The sequence below is a fragment of the Alligator sinensis genome, unplaced genomic scaffold, assembly GCF_000455745.1.
Source record: "Alligator sinensis unplaced genomic scaffold, ASM45574v1 scaffold1296_1, whole genome shotgun sequence".
In the NCBI taxonomy this organism is placed as follows: Eukaryota; Metazoa; Chordata; order Crocodylia; family Alligatoridae; genus Alligator; species Alligator sinensis.
This window is the reverse complement of record NW_005842865.1, coordinates 289202-309863: the sequence shown is the minus strand read 5'-3', so window position 1 is coordinate 309863 and position 20662 is coordinate 289202. Positions and strand designations below refer to the sequence as shown.

The window sequence follows — 20662 nt, the reverse complement described above, 5'->3', positions numbered from 1 at the left end:
CTGAAACCAGTAATCAGTTGGCTCCATGCATACCACTAGGCAGCAATGCCCAGCGCTTTTGTTGAGCGTAGGCCTACATGCCAAGAACTCATTTGTGCCTATTCTCGCCCTGTTGCTGACTGTGTTGTCTTGGACGTTTCCGGGCTACACCCTGTGTCCACTGAATTCAGTGGCGCAACTCCAGTGGATCAGGATTTGGCCCCGTGTTCCTGCTTCTCGTCTGTAACACAGCTAGTCTGCTACTTCCCGTCCTTTTTCTATTGCACTCAGAAAACAGAATGTAACTTTTATTTTGTTTCCTCTTGATAGCACCTTCTGTTCTTGGCTGCTTGACATTTTTGTTTACAACGAGCTGTTTTCTTTTTTTGTCTGTTTTGTGTTTTCCATTGGATGTTGCTTTTTGTCAAATGTAAAGCCTTCAGCATCCACACCGTCAGCAAAGCCCGCCGCAGAGAAGGCCAAGCCACTGTCCACTACCAGCCCCAAGCGGCCAGCTTCCACTACGCCTGGCCAAAACAAAAAATCCACCAGTCCTACCACAGGCCTTGCTGCGGCCACTCCCAAACGCCCGGCCACTGGTACCCCGCGGCCCTCCACTTTAACTGCAAAAGAGACTAAACCAAAGGTAAGAAGCGTTTTGCTGTCCCAGGAAAGCTCCTAGGCCACCAGCTAAATAAACCTGTCTTACCTGACAGGCAAAAAAAAAAGTAGGCTAATTCCAGAGAGAGTGGAGCAATCAGATGAATGCCCTGCTTGGTTCTGCACAAGCTAGCATGGTCAGCCTGGGTGGCTCTGATCAGTCAAGGCCTAAATACTTTATTGTACATGTTGTGACATGGAGGGATAGGCAGAGGAAATGGATAAAACCTGTTCTGCTTTTACAGAAGCTGTTCTCGTGAGCTACCCAGAGGTACTTTCAGGACTTTTTTCTTTTTATTTTAATTATTATTTTTTTCTATTTCCAAAAGTTTGTAAGCGAATCTGTTCTGCGTTACTCACCTTGGAGTACAGCTGAGTTTGTGGCAGGGGCCTGGGAATCCTGAGTTGAGAACTGTGTGGGCGTTAAACATCATAGTCTATAAAAAAAACTAGAGCGATGAGTCGGCAAGAAGGACTCAGAACCAGGAGGTAAATGAGACCATTGGAGAAAAGTGCTAGGGAATAGAGAGCTGCAGTCTAGGCGAGACAAAAAATAAACTGTTTACCTTAGTTAGTTAATGAGTTGAATTTACAGCATGGGCAAGCCATCTGAAATACTATAGAATCCATGTGTAGACAGCTAACAACTGACTGGAGGAAGCTGCTAAAAAGGTTATGGAAGTCTGCAATTGCTAGATGTATTTCAAGGCAAAGGTTAAGGATCTAGACATACAATATATAGGGAGATAGAAAGGGGCAGAGCTTTCCTGCATGCCAGTCACCCAAAGAATCCTTCTCTTGGGCAATGTAAAAGCCCCTTGTCTTACATTTACATACAAAGAACCCACATTAAATACATTACTTTATCTTTGATCCACTGCTAAAAGAAGCATGAAACTGATGAAATGCAGCCAGCACTGAGTACAACTATAAAACATGGCCTGTAGGAGCCCATGGGAACCTGCCACTCTTTTTTAAATTTTGTGTCTTGGGCCTTGGTTCTGGTTTCGCTTGTCGGCTGGCTGCCAGGAGACTCCCTGCTTCTGGACTGGCCACTGGGGGTACACTGACCAAAAAAGGTTGAAAACCCCTGATTTAAGTCTGTGTGGCACTACAAGGATAGGTTAGTGCAGCCCATCTGAATGAAACAATATGGTAGAACCTATTGAGTGCAGTCCCTCTTAGTACCAACTTCAAGTCATGGTGAGCCGCTGCATTAAATGCATTTCAATTTCCTCTTCACTCCTACAGCTGAGCAGTGCCTGTCTCTCCCGTTTCCAACCATTCCTATTTTTTGTCCAGCCTTAAATGTCTGGCAAACATCACCAAATGGGTTCCCAAACAGTTCTCAGAATCCGTCTGTCAGCCTTTCTCTCAGCATGTCACACATGATTAATGTGGCCCTGCCCTCTGTGAGGGGAAGCTGGACCAGGCTGTCCTATGCTTCATCTGCATATAAATGTTTGGAGGATCCCAGGACTCATGACAAGAACACCCAGTTCTAGTCATGAGTTGCGGGGGAGGGGGAGCAATTAGGACAAGGATCCTTTTTTGCGGGACAGGGGAAGGAGGTATCTGGAGTACACGCACATGCTGAGCGCTGAGGTCACTAGCTTGAAACGCTCTTGACTGGTGGGGCCAAGCCCAATCAACCATGTGGTAAATCCATGAGCCTTTTGGCTTTGAGCTAATATCATGCATAGTTTGTGCGCTCTCATTGTTTCTCAGCCACGTGGCTAAGATCAAGTGAGATCAAGACCAAGCAAGATTGGGGGCATCTGAACCCCAAGGCCTCCGGGCCTGGGGCTTGCACATAGCATGCCTGCCTGGATTTGGGGAGTATCCAAAGCCCCAAACCAATGGGTCTGGGAGGAGAGAGCCACACAGACTTAACAAATGAGCTCTGCTCAGTCAAATTTTGCAACTTGACTGCTGGGCTTTGCCCAATTGAATCTGGAACTGATTTGGCCGGGGGGGGGGCATTAAAAAAAAAAAAAAAAAAAGTACTCTTTCAAGTAGGTGCTTACATGCTACTTAAGTGTGTTTATAGCATACCTGTGCTAAAACTTGCAGCAGTTTCAGAAAGAGCATCATTTCTGGGTGAACTAAGTCTATGGGTATTGTATGCAAATTGCTACAGCCATGTTTATTTCAAGGTCAGTTTTTTCAAATTTGTTCCTCACTTCCACGTGCTCAGGGATAGCAGGGTCTGACAATAAGCAGGGAGGAAGGGGGTCGGGGGTGGGCAAAGGGGTTGCTTGATCTGCCATATTTATTTTCCCTGCTCTAGCAGTGGGAGGGGGACAAATGCAAGGCAAAACTCCAAATTCTAGCTTTGTAGAAACTATAGAAACAGGAAACACCTGGAAAATTATATCAAATTTATACATTTTCCTTGTATAGAATCTGATTATTGGGGGGGTCATCTTATAATCAGGATCGTGTTGTATTCAAGTAAATACAGTAATTATCACAAAATGGAACTTAGTCTCCTGCTACCAAAAGAGCCAACCAGATATAAAGTTAGTGCTTGAAAATCTGTAACAACTCAATAGCTGGCTTCCATCCAGCTTTCATTTGTGTGTGTAGCCAGGCCCCAGTGGTAGATAGCTCTTTTCCAGCATCTTCCCAAGCGCCTTGAAGCATGTCCCAGCACCGCCCCACTTGGGAAGAGCAGCAGAAATAACCTGCCCTTCCCTTTCCTGGTATATATGAGGACTGGGTGCAGTGCTTCCAGTTCAAATCTCACTTCATGTCGTTTTGATGGTGCCTCAGTCCAGCTCGGGGTAGAGAATGGGAAACCCATTCTGTTTTCCCAACAGGGGTGTGAGACAACTGAGCCAGCTGCCAGCGTACTTGTTTTTGTAGGGGACCAGACTTGATTTGAATTTAATCAGTGCACCTTTCCGAGTCTGAGTCTGTTACTGTAAATCCAACAGTTTGAGTGAAGCAATTGAAAAATCTGATCGACATTTGGCTCGTCGCTTCAGACTGGAAAATAAAACTGTTAACTTCATCTCTCACAGCATCTATTAGACACTTACGCTTAATAAAAAATACATTACATTTAGCTGCTTACATTTATATCCAATTTGAAGAGAGGCATCTCTGTTTGTTTCAATATCGTGTAAATTTTTCATGCTCTAATACAACAAAATTGAAAACAGCAAGAGCAGATTAAGGTGATTTTTTTTCAGCTGTTTTAACCTAATCTTTCCATTTCAGCACTTCTGTTAAAGCTGTAACCATCTCACACAATGGGCCCAACTGATTTCTTTTGAGTGTTTGGTCCTAAAGGTCATTGTAAAAGGGGGAATACTTACTTGTTCCTTTGTCTGTCTGAGCAAAGTCTGTCTCTCTCTTGATGGAAATTTTGCCCGTTTGATAGGTAATTCTAGCTTTGTTTCCTGTTTCCATAGTTACTAGACTAAATTTATCATGATTATTGCACTCTTTCTAGTAGATTTTTAGGTAAGCCAGACTAGCACAGATGCACTAAGGATCTAAATCATGAGTTAGTGTCTTTTAAAAAAAATATTCTAAATCATTCCAAATTAATCCAAAGTAAATCCTTTCGACGTTGTAGTCAAACTTATCCCATCTATTTGAAGCACTAAAATAATGAGTAAGTACTCCATGATCAAGTATGCATGGTTCATTCCTTCTTGGAAAATGATTACATCTTCCCCTCATGCTTTGACTGTTGACAATCCGATTGATCTATTGTAGTGCACATTATCTGACAAATGCCCTTCTAGCCTAGAAAGCATTTTTTTCCTATAATTAAAAGCTTTTGCTTCCCAGTGGCAAGGAGTCCTGTACAGTTAGTGAAGTAACAGCTGTGAGAGCGCAGCAGAGCTCATAGTGCTCTGCAAATCTGAATGCACTACTCCTGTCCATTATGCAAAGGCATCTTGGGGAGATGGTTAGATGCTAACGAATGGCACCATACATCACCCTCCCTGTCCCATCTATCCTGTGCTAGACCTGCTCACCCATATGTTTCTGCATCAGTTAGGATGCTTGTTTTCATAATTTTCAGCACACTTTTTTTTTTTTTAGTGGCAATTAGCTTATGTATTTTAAGAATCCAGACTGTTGTGCTTCAGCCCCTGAGAGAGAGAATCCGTTTTTCCAGACTTCATGTCACTAGGTGGGTTGAAGGTACCGTTTCTGGGCTTCAGTGTAGCCTTTGCTTTACCAGGTAGCGGAGGCCAAGAGCACAGAAAAGCGGACCTCACTGTCAAAGTCAGCATCTGCTACAACACCTCGAACTAGTGTGAAGAGCAGCCCTGCCGCACCCAGGACAACCGCAGCCTCACCAGTTACAACCACATCTAGCATGAAAAATACTTCTGCTTCCCCACCCAAGAGGCCAACGTGTAAGTATTGCCTAGTTGCATTTCTGTTGGATAATTCTTGTATTGGGGTTAGCTTATGTAATGCAGAGCGCTCTTGCAAATTGTAGTGCTGCCGGCTGCACTGACGCTCCGCAGATAGCACGCTCTCACTTTTCTGGTGGCCTCATTGGGTTTCTAAATGTAGGTTTAAAGGGTGCCTAAGTTGCAAATAAAACTATCAACACATGGCCACAAACAGTGAGGTCTGCAACCAGACAGATGTTATTGCTCCAGGAGCTGAGAGCTGCCCCACTTGCCTCAGTTGTGTATGAGTTTGAAGGTTTAATAACAATTTAAACATCAGTACTTTTAATATGCACACATGCAGGGTCATGCGTCTGGGAATAAGGACCACAGGTCATAGGTGCGGGCTGGGGGCACGTGATTGTCAAAGCAGTGACGTTGAAAAGAGCTTGGCGCTTCTGGTGGGCCTGAGCTCTCGGGGTATGGCTCTGGTTCAGGACTAACCCAGTTCTTAAGTGTATAAATGGGAAATAACCAGGAGAAACAGAGTTATAACTTCTGTCTACACTGCTAGTCAAACCATTATTGAAATACTGCATCCAGTTCTGGCAGCTGTTTTTTTGAAAGGATGTTGAAAAATTGGCAAGGTTCAGACAATAGCCACAAGACTGATTCATGGCCTGGAAACATGCCCCCTAGTCAGACTTAAGAAGCTAAGTCTATTTAGCTTACCTGGAAGAAGGCTGAGGTGATGTTTTAGACTACAAGGTAGACGGGTAGACCTTTGTCTAGTCAACAAAGATATAACGAGAGAAAATGACTAGAAGCTGAAGCTGTTCAAATTGAAGCCTAAGATAAGACAGAGTAGTTACCTATGGCACAGCCTCCTAGGGACCTGATACATTCTCTGTCCCTAAGCCTTTAAATCAAGATGGGATGTGCTTTGAAGACAGGTGCAGTAGAGCACCCAAAAGCTGTATACCTGATGCAGGATTCACTGGCTGAAATGTTAGGGCCTGTTTCTGGGGAGGCAGACTGGTCCCTTCCAGCCTTAAATATTTGGTGAACCTTAAGTGCTTTCATGGATGATCATTTTATAAGAAACATGTAGCTACTCTTGGAAGTATGAACAGAGTCTGGAATGGTGAGATGAACTCAAATAGAGGGCTAGCACTTTTCTCCCAATCCTTGAACTAAAAGGTGGAAGCCATTGGCTTTTCTTTCATTGGTCTGAGTTGTGCACAGGACCTAGCATCTTCTACAGGTCCAGTTGAAAATTGTGAACAATAGCCAAGGGGTCAATATTTGGTGATTCGATGTGTTTATAACTAATGACTCTGCTTCTTTACGTCTAATGCAGAGAGCTGAGCTACAAGTCTCTTGATGGTTTCAGTAATTAACTGACCTGTTAAAAAAATTATCAATTTAATAATAATCACATGCATGTTTGCTTGGGTTAGACGCTTGTTAGCCTCACTAAACTCAACCTTCATAGCCACCACCGGTGTCTGGTGATGGAAACTAGTCAACCTTTTTAGGCTTGAAGCACCATTGGGTAGGCTCAAGGCACCCCTTGGAAAATGCCAGCTCTCTTCACTCCTTTTTTGCCCCAGGAAAAATACTAGAGCAGCTTTTCCTGTTGCAAAGAACTCAGAAAAACCACAACTATGGATTGCTATTTGAAGTCTCCAGCTTTATCTGTGAACCATGTTTTATAAACCTAATGGTGCTAACAACACCATGTAGCACCCTGGGGCACCCTTGAAAGGATGTCAAGGCACCCCAGGGTACTGTGGCACCCTGGCTGGTGAATCCCTGCCTGAGAATCTGTTTATAAAAGAGAGGATATAAGTACAACTGTGAGGGAAGAGGGCCACGTACTTTCAGCAGGCTGAGCCTGTCAGGGTATCTAGTAATTGGGGCCAAGGATTAAATCCAGAGACATGCCTTGGAAGCAAAAAAGGCTACTTCAAGGACCCTGTTGGTTTTGTCACAAAGCTGTAGTCTGTTAAAGCGCTGCCGATAGAGTATCGGGCAGATTGACCTAGCACACCGTTTTGGGGTTAACATTTGGAAATAAGAAGTGGAAGAAGGCCAGGCTGGTATCTTGGTGTGAGTGCTGCCTACCCTCTTGCCTCAGCTGAGAGAGTTGTGATGTGAAGAGGGGGCTGGAGATTTGTGTGCTTAGGCATTGATCCCCTTCAACATTATCAGCGTAGAGCAGAAGTTGCAGAGTGATGGTGCCTCAGCACGGCTCAGCCGTTGTGTCTTGTAGTGAAGTTTGCCAGTGATGGTAGCTGGTCTGGCCCACAGGTGCCAGTATTTGAATTTATAAACCCTCTTCCCTCTAAGGACAGCAGCAGCCAGCCTCAACTTCACTGAAACCGAGGAACTGCAGTCCCCTGCGAGACCAGCACTCGCTGGAGTGCAGCCCTGGATGCTTCAGAGGAAGGTGGAAAAAACCCTGTAACGAACAATTACAGAGCTGGAGAGGAACCAGCCAGCTGAGCTGGATCTCTTGTGACATACAGCAGAGCCCCTAGTCCACATGGTCTTTCACCTTTGTCTTTCGTGCCAATACTAGTCCAGAAGGCTTTCTAGATTTTAATTACTTCAGTTCAGTTAGCTTCTCGTTCTGCAGCGATTTGAGGCATAATAAGCATGGGGAGATGAGATCTCGAAGGGAGGCAAGATGAAGGAGCAGAGGTGCAGGAAACCTGGTCCAGATGGCAGGATCTGCAGAGGGGCACTGACAGTGCAAGAGACCCACTGCTGCATGGCTGAGGGGCAGAGAGAGCGAAGGTCTGCCGGAGCAGATCCAGAAGGAGCTGAAAAGCAGAGTTAGTCTAGAACTGGAAATGGGGGGGGAAAAGCCAACTAAGGCAATGGGCGGAGGTGGAGAGCCTGTTGCTGGAGGATGAGATGGCAGAGAACGCACCGCGGGTGTCTGGAGAGTGGGCGTTTGGGATAGCGGTGAAAAATGCAGGAGAGGTGGAGTCACGCAGTGATTCATAGATCTGAGAAACAGAATTGAAGGCTTGTAGGTCCGTGAAGTTCAAAGCCAGAAGCATGTGAGAGAAAGTAGCCTGACCTGTGGATCAAAGACTTAATTTCACCGTGCGTGGAGCCTAATAGCTTCTGCTTGGTAAAGACTGCGTTTCAGAAGGGCTTCTAGCCTGGACGTCGCGACCTCAAGAGATGGAGAATCTGCCTGTTCCAGTGGTTAATCGCTGCCACTGTGAAGCGTGCTCTTTATTTCTAGTTGGAAAGCGTCTGGCTTCACTCGTCGGCCTATTGTTCTTGTTCTTTTTTGCTAGATTGGAGTCCTTTAGTACCCTGGGTTTTGTACCCGAGTAACTACTTATCCACTCTGTCGCCTCTCAGTCGTATTGTTATGAGACAGCCAGAGTTGTCTAAGGCTATGGACGGATGCAACTTTTAACCTTCGTCAAAGGGCAGGCAGATCGCCACCTAGCCTTCCATCGGCATCGTTTGAGACCCGGACAAGATGTGTATCTGTTTGTGCGCCCAAAGTCTGCTGCTGTAAAGCAGGGGTGTCAGACCTACAGCTGGGCTTCTCACTGTGCCCAGGGTCTGCACTGGCTCATGGGGAACCAGAAGGAAAGACTGCTGTGTCTGGGACCGCTGTGTGAGAAGAGCCAGTTCCCAGGTGCAGTGTAGAACCCATATTAGTTGGTGGGCCGTATTCCCTGCCAGCACCCAGGGGGTTAACACCATCCCTGCTTCCCCCCCTTGCCACCACTGAACGTAGCATTTTTTGATTGCCATCAGTGATGAAAATCAGCAGAAATTGGAGGCAATCAGTGATGGGAGGAGCAGCGGTCGTGTTAATCCCCTGGCTGCTGGCAGGGAATGAGGCCTGCCTACTGATCTGAGTTCGACACCCCTGCTGTAAAGCATCTTCTCTAGCCATCACACCAGTTTTGTGGCTTTCTTCTGCTGCTTCTCTAGCTTTTAAAGCCACCTTTTAAAAATAGATGCCACAATTGGGCACGCAGTTTTGTATCGCTCTCAACAAGGCCGTATACTAAGCTCAAATCACTGCCTTCCTGTTTGCCACTCTCCTGCATGCAAGCCAACACTCGCCTTTAGGCCTTTTTGCCTTTGAGACTGCTGCGCAGAAGTAACGGACCTTTCAAAGGAAGAAACTGGGTCCTTTGGCAAGACGTGTTTCCCATGAAACCATGCGGATTGCAGTGGTATTCCTCGCCTTTTGTTCTTGATTAACTGAATCTCATCTTGGTTTTCCCGTTGTTTTGGGGTTTGAACAGAGGAGTGGCAGGGATCTTGTGGTTTATAGAGGTCCATCGCCTGCTGTGCCATGCAGCCGTGTTGGACAGCCTATTTACTGGACTGCTCAAGGTCCATCTCCTGGCAAAGATAATCTCACTCCTTATCATTGAGAACCTTCTTCTAATTTCCAGCCAAAACACCTTCCTGGCCAGCATATACTTAATGGGTGCCCATACTGATTCAGCTTAAATTGGGGCTGCCCGAGAGGTGGTCTTCAGGCTGCTGCAGCCCTCAAGGTGGGTCAGCCTGTTGTCTCTGGGCTCCTGGTCCAGGGCACTGCTCCCCCCATGGCTTTGCTGCTGGGTCTCTGCCCTCCAGCTTCTGCCACCCATGTCTGTCTGCGGACAGAGCAGCAGAGCCCACAGCCAGGAGGCTCAGGGACCTTGCATGGCGTGGGAGGATGGGCACAGTGCAGTGGGGTACCTGCGACATGGCACAGTGAGAGGTGAGCAACACACCTGGTGCGGCATGACACAGCCTGTGGCTGGGAGCCCTGCAGCCCCCAAGCGCTCAAAGTTGAACAGCCCTAGCTTAAATAGCTCTTTTGTCCCTCCCCTAGTGCTTCCTGCCCTGTTGTATTTATAGGCAGCAATCGTATACCACTTTTCTTCGTTCCCTGAGGCTAAACAAGCCAAGCTCTTCTAAAACAAAGTCTCCAGCCCCCCAATCATGCTCATAGCCCTGCTGTGTCCTGTGTCAGTCTGAATCCATCTTCCTGGCGCGTGGGTTGCCGGCTGGTACGCAGCGCTCCAAATGAAGTCCTGTCACCAGGGCATTAGTATTTCCCTGTCGCTGTGGAGCTGCCTCGTCTGATTCATTCTAGGTTGCATTTGCCCTTTTCATAACCGCATCACATTGTCTGTCTGGGACTTAACTAGTACGCTCGGGTCTTTCTCATCCTCCATCATTTCCAATTTATGAGCAGAAATCCTAGTTATTGGTTCCTACGTGCGTGACTTTTGTATGGGTACATCTATCTTCAAGGTCACCCGGTTCTTCCTGTGTGATGATCTGATTCTCCTCTGTGCTGACAGTCTCCCCCAACCTTTCATCAGAATAGCACTGGTTTTTGTTTGTCTGTTGCCAAGGTTGCTGGGGGGGGGAATGAGTAAATTGATCCTAAGGGGGATCCTTGCAATTCTCCACTAGAAACATCCCTTCCAGTCCAGTAGCTCTTCTTCAGCGCCTGCCCTTCAGCAGGTCCCTTCCCTACCTTGCTGTTCTTGTGGTAGTCAGTGTACCGTGGCAACATATCAAGTCCTTACTGAAGCCCAGAAGGCTGTTGTCAGCCTAAGAGCCTAGAGTAGACCGGCACCTCCTTCCACGCCCATTTTGCCCACTGGCACATTAGCACTCTTCCAGGCATCGGGGATTTCCTCAGAGTTCAAGGATGTTGAATGCAAAATAAATATCCATGGGACAGAAATCTCACCAGACCGTTCTTTTAGGACTCCTGGGTATAAGTCACATGGAGGAGTCAATTTAAGAAGACAGATCCCTACTAGATGACGATCAGCATCTTCCTTAATTATTAATAGGCAGGCATGTACTTCAGCTTCACCCTCTGACATTATCCCATTGCTTTTCAAGTACAGAAAAGAAATGGTTATTGAACACTTCTACCTTTTCTGTACCACTATTAATGACTTTCCCAACTTCATCTAGTCTCCGGGCCATGTCCAATAGCTAGGACTTCTTGATTTTAATCTACTTGTAAATAAAAAAGCTTCTTGGCATCCTTAGCCCTTCCAGCCACAGATTTTTATCAAATCCCTCAGCTTCCTTTATCATTTATTTTGTACTTCATAATTTACCTTTTTTCCCCCACCTGTTACATGTTGCTTTTACATTTCGAATTACTGTCTGCACTTTGTCACTGACTCAGAAGGGGCAAAGTTGCCTTTTCTTGATAGCAGAATTGTGGCTTTCTGCCCATCAAACTCCTGCTGACAAACCCCCCAATTCTCATTTATCTTCTTCCTCCTAACAAATTTTGCATATAATTTTTCTTATCTTTGAAAAATGTGCCCTTTATGTGTGCCAAATATAGCTATTGCTGCTTGTGCCTGTCCTCTCGTTGCCCATATGGAATGCAATCAGGTCATAGTCGCTGGTCTCTAGGCAACCACCAATTTCTGGTCTAGTGATTAATTCTTCTTTATCCGCTATTATGAGGTCCAAAATAATTATCTCACGTTGGGTGCGTTACCTTGTGTATTAGAAAATTATTGGGTAAAATGATCATGGTAGCAATGGTATTGTGGTTGTGGCTGCTTTTATCATGTGGTGAAGAAAGTTGAGAAAAGGCCATAAACTGAATAAAGGCAACCTGAATGGGTGCATAAAGAGGCTGATTTAAAGGTGTTGAAGGTGAATGTTTCTAGAAAGAGTAATTGCTGTAAGGTGGGGAAACCGCTTTCTATTTAAAAAGAAGAGAGTAAAACCCCAAATCCCCTCCCCGTCTGCAGCCCTCGCCATGTTTGAACGTTCCTGAGTTTTCAAGAATTATTTTTGCCTCAGCCTGTGGGTTGATCTGAGACATGAGCTGCGCTGTATTGTGTGCAATAAGATGCTCCCTCCCAAGGCCAGGAAAGAGGGTAACCCTAAAACAAGTAGCAAGGGAAGAGGATTGCCACCCAGAAGTGCTGTGGGAGTCGTGATACCAGAGTAATGCTAGAGAATGTCTGGCCTCTCCAAGAAATAGTGCCAGCACCCTGAGGGGTTGCTTGTGTGCTTTGGTTTTCACTCCGAGTGCTGGTAATGAATCTGTTTATGCTGAAATAATGCAGGGAAGGCTGATTATGTTTCTCTTCTGCAGCTATCAAGACTGAAACCAAGCCTGCAGATGCCAAGAAGACCCCTGTGAAATCACCATCAGGTAACCTGGATCAGTTCCTGCCTCTGACCCCATGTCTGTTTGATGGCAGGGGTGTTTGTTCAGTGGGTCGCTAGCTTCTTCGCAGCTGCACGTGTTCTGTTTGACATGAACGGCATTTCCCCCAACCTCTCCCTTCTCCTATGATTACTGCAGCCGACTTGAGCCGCCCAAGGAGTGCTCCTGGAAATTCGCTGAAGAGTAGCACCACAACCTCTACTGCTACCACCCCTACTACTACTATGACTTCACCTGGAGTTGCCACCAGTCGCCCCAAACCCAAGCCAGCTGCCACCAGACCCGCCACAGCCTCTAGTGCAAATGCAGATGCTAAAAAACCATTGGCAGCCAAAGCTCCGCTGAAAACCAGCACCACATCCAAACCGTCTCGCCCAACCAGCAGCGTTTCTGCCCCAGACCTGAAGAACGTACGCTCCAAAATTGGATCCACAGATAACATTAAGCATCAGCCTGGGGGAGGAAAGGTAAGTCTGTGACCGCATTTGGAACTACGTGTACTCGCATTTAAGAGTGGTTGGTGTTCCTCGCTCTTCCCACCGCTCCCTGGCCTGGTTGTGTTTGTGCCTGCAGAGCTCTTCTTGGGTCCTGCAGTCTGCACAAGGCAATAGCGAGGTGGCAGGACAAGCACATACACATAACAGGCTCTTATTGGGAATGTTTAATAAGACTCCGAAAACCTTTCACCGCCGAGAACAGAGGCATGCTTCTTATCTAGAACCTACCTTGCGAGAAAGCTCAGAGCTCACTTTTCTATTTCAAATAAAGGAGTTCAGTCTGCTAAGTCAGTGGTTCTCAACCTTTTTTGTACCAGGACCCATTTGTACACATTGACCAGTCCCAACCCAGTGCCCCTCACTCCCGACCCACTGCCCCCAGGCCCCAGCTCCCCAATGTGTGGGGCAGGGGAGGGGATGTACAGCCCCTTGCAGGCTGGAGCTCTGCCAGCCTGCAAGAGAAAAGTCACAGTTTCCCATGTTCTTCTCCTTTAAAGGAGAATCCATTTTTTAAGTTTGATCTATTTTTAAAGTTTATTCACAACCATTTCATATATTCTTGTGACCCATGTTTGGATCACGACCCACAGGTTGAGAAACGCTGTGCTAAATGATGTGCAAGGTAGATTCATGTGCTACTCCATGGGAGATCTGGATTCAGGGGCAAGTCCCAGGACAGGCTGTCCCAAATGACATTGGGAATGTGCAGCTCTGAAGCTGAAATGAAGTCTGTGTCCTGTTCTCAGGACACCCTCCCTGGTAGCCACAGCAAATTTTGGAGACAGCTGTTGTAAGAGAGAAGTGGCTCATGAGACCTGCATGAGGAAAGGCAACTGAAAGTGTGGCTAGAACATAGCTTTTGACTCAGTACAGGGGCTTTCTGTTGAATTTTTTCACTGTGACTCTTTACCATGAAAAGGCAAAGAGCTTTGTAGTGCCTCCAGAGCCCTTTCTAGGAGTCTGAGATTAACATACTGTATGCATTCATCAGCATATTGGAAGTCGGTCATTAACATCATCCATTTTATACATCTCGTGGAGATGCATGATCATTCTACATTATCAAGCATCCTATATCCTACTCCTTGCCTTACCAAAGGTTGTGTTGGCAATTTGCCTGTAATCAGAGGCTTTACCTTGCATTAGTTAGAGCAGATCGTAGTCATGCTTTCCTGCAGTGAAGATCCTGCTGTGTAAACTTCCTTCTCAGGATATGTCACTAAAATGGAACATTTTTATTGCTGGGAGCTGTAACCTCTATTAGAAACATTAAAACAACGGGCCCTCCTAGGCACTACTGCAGCATGCCATAAATGGCATCAGCTGCTTGAAAATAAGTTATAAGAAACCTCAGACTTGTGGCTGTAGACGGTCATAGCATAATCCTTAGAAGCTGGTATCCCCGAAGGGAGAAACTTGCACCCTTGAATCTGAAAAGGGTGAACCAGATCTAGCTCTGGGGGGCTTTGGGGTGCGAAGGAAGGTAGGAACTCCCACCTGTAAAGCAAGTGGAGACTAGATTGAGAGCTTGGGAGGGTCTTCATACTCTGCTCAGCAGGCACTCAGAGGTTCACTTCCTCGCTACTTGTTTAAAAAAATAAGAATAAAGGGAAAAGACCTGTTTTAGCATTTGGGATGGCTGCCAGGCTTTCTGCCAAGACCTTGGGGCACTAAGGAACATTGCTTGTGCTGTCTCCCTTATTTTATCAGATCATTTCCACTGCATGACAGCAGCAAAGCTGTGATGAACTGTTCAGTTAGAGAATCGTTTTGCTGCTTGCAGGACTTTTAAAATTATGATCTGCTTTTATGACATATGCAAAGTATAAGATCATGGCAGATGCATTGCCTGTTTTATTACTCTTTTTTATCAATTAGCTTAGAGTACAGGATGGCTGCTGGTCTTAAATATGGCCTCACATTCTCACCTTTTTGTAACGAACCCTAGTGCAAGTCGGCAGCAAATGGGATCTCCCAGGTTGGAACTAGAGTTTTCCAAAACTGCAGATCATCTCGTCAAACTAACTTTTTGCTTTAGCCCAGCCTAAATTAACTAACTCTCAACCTGTAGGATGAGTCGAGTCAATCTGTCGCCTGAGTCAGATCAGGATGTGGGGGAAATAAGCGGCCAGGAATGAGGTAGGCACATGTAGTTGTGGAGAGATGTGAAGGCATCTCCAGGTAGCCCAGTCGAGCTTAAAACCTGTAGCCCAGCCCAGTCAGCAGGGCAGGGTTGAACACAACTGTTTAGTTGCATATAATTCTAGCAGTCGTATCCATTTCCCCACGTTCCTGTGAGGAAGTGCTGCAATGCTGATGTTTGATGGGATCTTCTGAGATTCGATCCTGTTGGAGGAGTGGAGAAGTTGCTGCAAATACTGCCATGCACACCTCGAGTGCCTGGTTCCTCGAGTGCCTGTGCCTGAGCGAGACGCAGCCTCTCCGTGGTTTCTGTTGTAGCAATCCTAGACCCAAGAGACCACCTGGCCTCCTAGTTCTCAGATTTGTACAGAAGTCTTGGGCGACTGGTCCAGTCCACTACCTTTCTAGTGGCGGGTTTTATATTCCATTGTTTCCTTCCAACATTTACTTTGATTTTTTTTTCCCTGGTTAAATTCATCATCCATTTGTCTCCATCTAGGGGAAAGTAGAGAAAAAACCTGAATCAGCCGGTGCTGCACGAAAGCCTGAGTCCAATGCAGTCTCTAAAATGGCTACTACTAAAACAACTGTCACAAAAGAGAGTGCACAAAAACAGCCCAATGGGAAAGTGAGTTGGATTTCAGACTTTTACCTGTGGAAGGCGAAAGGAAAACTTTCTATTTCGAGTCACTTTCCCTTCTCCTGAACTCTTGCCTTTCTCTCGTCAGTATTGCTGTTCCTCCACACACCTTTCTCCACTTCCTTCCTGTGAATCCCATGACACTGTTAGTGGAGTCTGTGTAGAAGTATCCTTGCTGGTGACCTCCACATGTAATTTATTTATTTTTTTTTTTTTCTTCTTTCCCAAAGCCTCTTGGAGGAAAGCCCTCTATTTGCCTTGGGCAAAGCAAAACATTGAGGTAGCCTGAAGAAAAGCTGCCCTTCATGGACTAGGGAGACGGATCAGTAGTTCCTGCACTTTTAACCAAACCCCCGCCACCCCCTCCCTCCCAATCATTGAGAATTTATAATCCAAGTCCTCCCTGCGACTGTCCAGACAGCATGGCATCAGTAGTCTTCTCGGACATCTCACAGCCAGGGCTCACCGTGGCTTTGACTTCCTACCTGGAAGTCTGATGCACAATCTCATCCCAGCATCTGAGCTATGGGAGAGGAGTAAAGGAGAGGTGGGGTGACTGCTAAGCCGTTAACTTGTGATCTTGTGCCATCTTCTTGGGTACCATCTGGGGGGGGGGCTTATAAATATGTAGAACACCATTGGTCTGGCTGTTAATGGGCAAGTGTGAGCAAATGAGTACGTTCCCATAGCTGGGTAATACCAGGGGCCCTGTTGCAATGAATCCAATCTGCCTAGGTTGGCTGAGTGTCCTGTGAAAAACCCTCTAAGACAGAAGTGGGGGGTTGGGGGTGTTTCTAGCTACGTGATAACTCGAAAGCATGCAAGAAAAGAGCTCCAGTGTGGTGCTTCCACCCGGTCTCTAGCCTCTGCCTTGTACCGTGTTTCAGAAGATTTTCTCTAGTAAATAACTTGTAGGACTGACCTTGGGCACTTGTCCTAACCCCGTGGTTTTCATACTGCTTTGTGTCGCAGAACCCTTTGATATCACTTCTCCTGCCCCTGGCTCTCGAGTCATCTGAGCTGACGTGAAGCCAGGCAGCCGGGCCAGGTCGGGTGATGGTAGCGTACCACCTCTCGGCCCGCTTGGCCCTAATCGCCAGTCTCTTTTCATGGACCCCCAGAGTTTCATGGAGCGCAGTTTGGAAACCACTGTCCGAACTAATTGCAGCTGAGCTGTTGCTTTCTCTCAACCTGAATTTGGGATGTTCAAGTCGGGTCTTTTAACATAATCCTTGTGTGTGTCGTGGGCTCTGGAACCATTTCAGCTTGTTAGAAAAGAAGCAATGAGTCTGTCCAGCTGGCACCAGACCTCCTGCCATCCAAGTTAAATTGGTGGTTTTGACAACTTTCCATTCTTCCAAGGTTAGGTTGTAATGCCGAGGTTTTCAGCTGCATCACCCAGGATCTGAGCCAATTCCACCTACTGTGGACCCATTCAGGAAACATTTGGATGCTTATCTTGCTGGGATCCTTTGACCCCAGCTGACTTCCTGCCCCTGGGGCGGGGGGCTGGGTTCGATGATCTTCCTAGGTCCCTTCCAGTCCTAATGTCTATGAAATCTATGAAATATCAGGTAAACCGGAATGGTTTAAAACTGCAGAGACTAACCGGGTAGAAGTGGCAACTCCAGAGTGTTGCATCTGCAGGGAATGAAGGCAGTTCTCTCTGCTTGAACGTATGGCTGAGGACACCCTTGTCAGAGAGAGTAGGTTGTTCTCGAGCTTTACACAGGGAGCTGCCAGGGCGCACACACATGGCCTGTCGGTAGCTAGGCACTCGTGAAATGCTGACCTGTGCAACACGTAGGACAGAGTTTTCCTCTGCAGTAGCGCTTAAGCTGTGTTGTCACTACCACCGTCTGTTCAGTCACTCTGCCTCATTGTTTGCTTGTTGCTTTCTCACTCTCCTCCTCCGAGCTCTTTTGCACCTAATACTGAAGTTGGGTTTAAGTTTAACACGGCTCCTTGTCTACCCACCATGTCCGTTCCGCTCCAGCCTGTCTCGTGACGATTCTAACCAGCCCTTATCCCATGTCATTTTTTCCGTTCTGTAACGTTCTAGGTCCAGATAGTCTCCAAAAAAGCGAACTACAGCCATGTCCAGTCCAAGTGTGGTTCCAAGGACAATATTAAGCATGTCCCTGGAGGTGGGAATGTAAGTATGGGCTCTGGACACACTGTCTTTCTACTAACTTCCTTTTCATGTACTGCTTTCTGTATGTGGTTTCCTGACATTATTCTGTTTTCAGGCAGATGAACAGGGCAGAGTTAAACACCTCCGGCTAGGCATGTAGGTAGGAGACTTCCGAGATGCGATAGGTTGAATGTTAGGAGCACATTCATGACGTCTTCACGGCGTTGCAAATATACTTGCTCCACTTTGCAGCCATCTAAAGCAATCCTGTATCAAAAAGAGAGACTCTCTACCATGCTGCTTGGGTGTCACCAATTGAGATCTGCGGTTAGTTAGTTAAATTGCTGGTTTTGACAACTTTTCATTTGTCCAAAGTTAGGCTCTAAGGCTGAGAGGTTTTGAACTGCATTACCCAGGATCTGAGCCAATCCCAGGCAAACTGGAATGGTTTAAAAGTGCCACGACTAACCAGTTAGAAGCGGCAACTCCAGAGTATTGCATCTGCAGGGAATGAAGGCAGCTAGGGAAAAAACCTGCTAACTTTCCAGACATCTAGTTTCTTTGGATGTGGGGAGCTGATAAGATGCTGTGAACGCAATCAGTATATGACAGTATTGTTGCCTAGTGCCCAAAGCTGAGTGGGTTTGGGTAACTCTGAATGCTTGTCCAGATGATGTAAAGCGCTAGTCTAGGCTTTAAAGTGATCCTGTATTGACCTGTCAGGGCAGCTTTTCCCACTGAGCACTGCCTGCATTACCTTAAGTCAATGCCAGAGCTGATTTGCCCGGTTGTTGGTGATATTTTTTAGGACTGCATGTTCTGGATGTTTCAAAATAGGCAGCGTAGTAATGATAGCAAGCAACCTTCACTACTGCTTAAATGTAGAAGTCTTGTGTCTTCAAAATTTCACCGTCTCCGTGCCCCATGCTGACAGTTGTTGCCCCTGCCATACAAAATCCTGCTCCCCTGGTGAGTGGGGTTGTTGCCTGGGATGGTGACCTGCCTTTCTCTCTTCCAATCCATCAGCTGCAAACAAGACAGGATTTAAAAGTGCTGCCACAAAATGTCCTTTACAAAACTGGGGCAGATCCTTTTCTCACTACTTCCAGTGGAGGCAGCCTCCTTTTCTGCTCTGCAAATATCCCAGCTATGGGGAAAAGCCCTCTGTGCTGAGTACCTTGTAGCAGCATTGCTTGCTCCTGTATCCATCCTAAGTGCTTGCCACCCATTCAGTTTGGAGGCTCTAGATGCCCCCCTAGGACTTGGAGCATGGTGGACTGTGAGTGCCTTCCCTGGAAAACATGCTTTTGTCTCTGATTCTGCTTTTTTTCTCTTGGCAACACATTTTTCCACCAGATGCTGCAAAAGAATCCTTCATGATGGTTTTATTAGTAAATCTGTCGAGCCAAAGCCTTATTAATCGTCTCTGGAGGGTGGTCAGAGCTGGTCTCTCAGAGTACAGCTAGGAGGAGCAAGGCTGTAATTTCTATCTTTCTGGGCTTCAGTTCTTTTGAGGGGTCATGGGTGCTCAGACTTACATTTATGCAATTTATTGCTGCCAAATAGTAGCAAATTACATGAGCCATTTGTACCCTTCACTGCGTCTTCATGTTCTTGCAGTTGGAGCGTGTGTCTGCCATCTCCCATGAAGACAACCCAGCAGCGCAGCCCAGTCGGGAAGGCCGGGGGGGCATGTTAGACCAGCACACCACCTGGGTGGGGAGTGCACGTGCTGTATGGCTCTCTAGCTTTGGCATGTTCCTGTTTCTTACCATAGATTTGTCTCCCTGGACCTTGGACAGACTGTACCTATCATCTGGATTTACAGCCCCAAATAAACCAAATGGTTGCAGGGCAGCTGCTGTTACCAAAGTGTTCATGCACGCGTGTAGAGGGGCTTTCTCTGGGAGCTGCTCCTGTTCCATCACTGGCATCTTTATAGTAGGGTCTTGCACATACGTTTTCTTCCTTGGCTGTCAGCAGAAGTGGTACATGGTAAATCTTTAGTTTGTGGCCTGTGTTTTTCTTCTTTTAAAACCTTTCTGAAGTCTCCAAGTCTTCCCCTCTTGCAGAGAAGAGGGGTGCTTCCATTTTCACACGTGGTTTTCCCAGTCTCTTGCCTTCTCTCCGCACTTCTTCCTGTATGTACACCAGCTAAGCCGCTTGCTCTGAGAACAGAGAATAAAATGCGTATCTGCTTTTAGGTTGCAGATGCCCAAAAGCTAACAGCAGTGTTCCCAGGTGCCTGTCATCTCTAAACACAGCCCGGGCATTGCCAGTGTGAGTGGAAGAGCCCCGGGGGGCCTAGCTGGCTGCTCCTGATAGCGCTTCCTTTTATCCGTCACGCTGCTACTGCTTGGCACTAACATAGGTGTCTGCTTCCAAGACAGTTCTTGTCCATCTCATTTAGTCCTGCTCAAGGCAGCTCCACCTTGAAATCCTTGAGCCCGACAGCGGATGAGCAGTGCTGAAGCCATGAACTCTTCAAACATTCGCGTCTCCCCAGTAGCGACTATTGGGAATTCCTCGGACCGGTCATTAGCAACGATCAAGGTTAAGGCTAGATGGTGCCATTTGAAACAAACGGTGGGGCCGTGGTAGAAATGGCTGGAACTTCCTAGCCCGTTAATTCCTATGGTGTTCTGGGAAAAATGCTGTAAGAGCTACATCTGATCTGCCTCTTTTGCACAGAGGGGCTGGTTGTGTGTGTGGATACCCAAAAAGCTGGGGTCAAGGGGTTGTAGGTGGTGCTGCTGCTTTCATGTTACGTCTGGTACGAACACTTTGCAGTAGCAGGGTGAAACTGCTCCTGTGGATCTGGACCACAGGGTGAACGGCGGCCGTGGGCGTTAACACGGCTATTGCTCGCCCTCCACTGCTGCTGCCCAGCGCCAAGGGGGCTGTGTGCACTGCATTTGAGCAGTGGGCCTTGCTCCTGCTTACCCCTACCCAAATTCTTGGCCCCTCCATGAACCTCACAGGCCCTACAACACAGCTCCGTGGGCTGCAAGTTTGACACCTTTGCAGTGTTATATTCCA

General features: G+C 46.9%; 1 protein-coding gene across 1 annotated transcript in view; it reads left to right on the top strand.

The window, feature by feature from the left end:
- The window catches only part of MAP4 (microtubule associated protein 4), a 164922-nt gene that overhangs the window by 132625 nt on the left and 11635 nt on the right, over nt 1–20662 (top strand). The window contains 6 exon segments of the mRNA XM_014525701.2: nt 416–625; nt 4844–5021; nt 12136–12195; nt 12349–12677; nt 15349–15477; nt 17552–17644. Of these exon segments, the coding sequence (XP_014381187.2) occupies nt 416–625; nt 4844–5021; nt 12136–12195; nt 12349–12677; nt 15349–15477; nt 17552–17644 (999 nt within the window).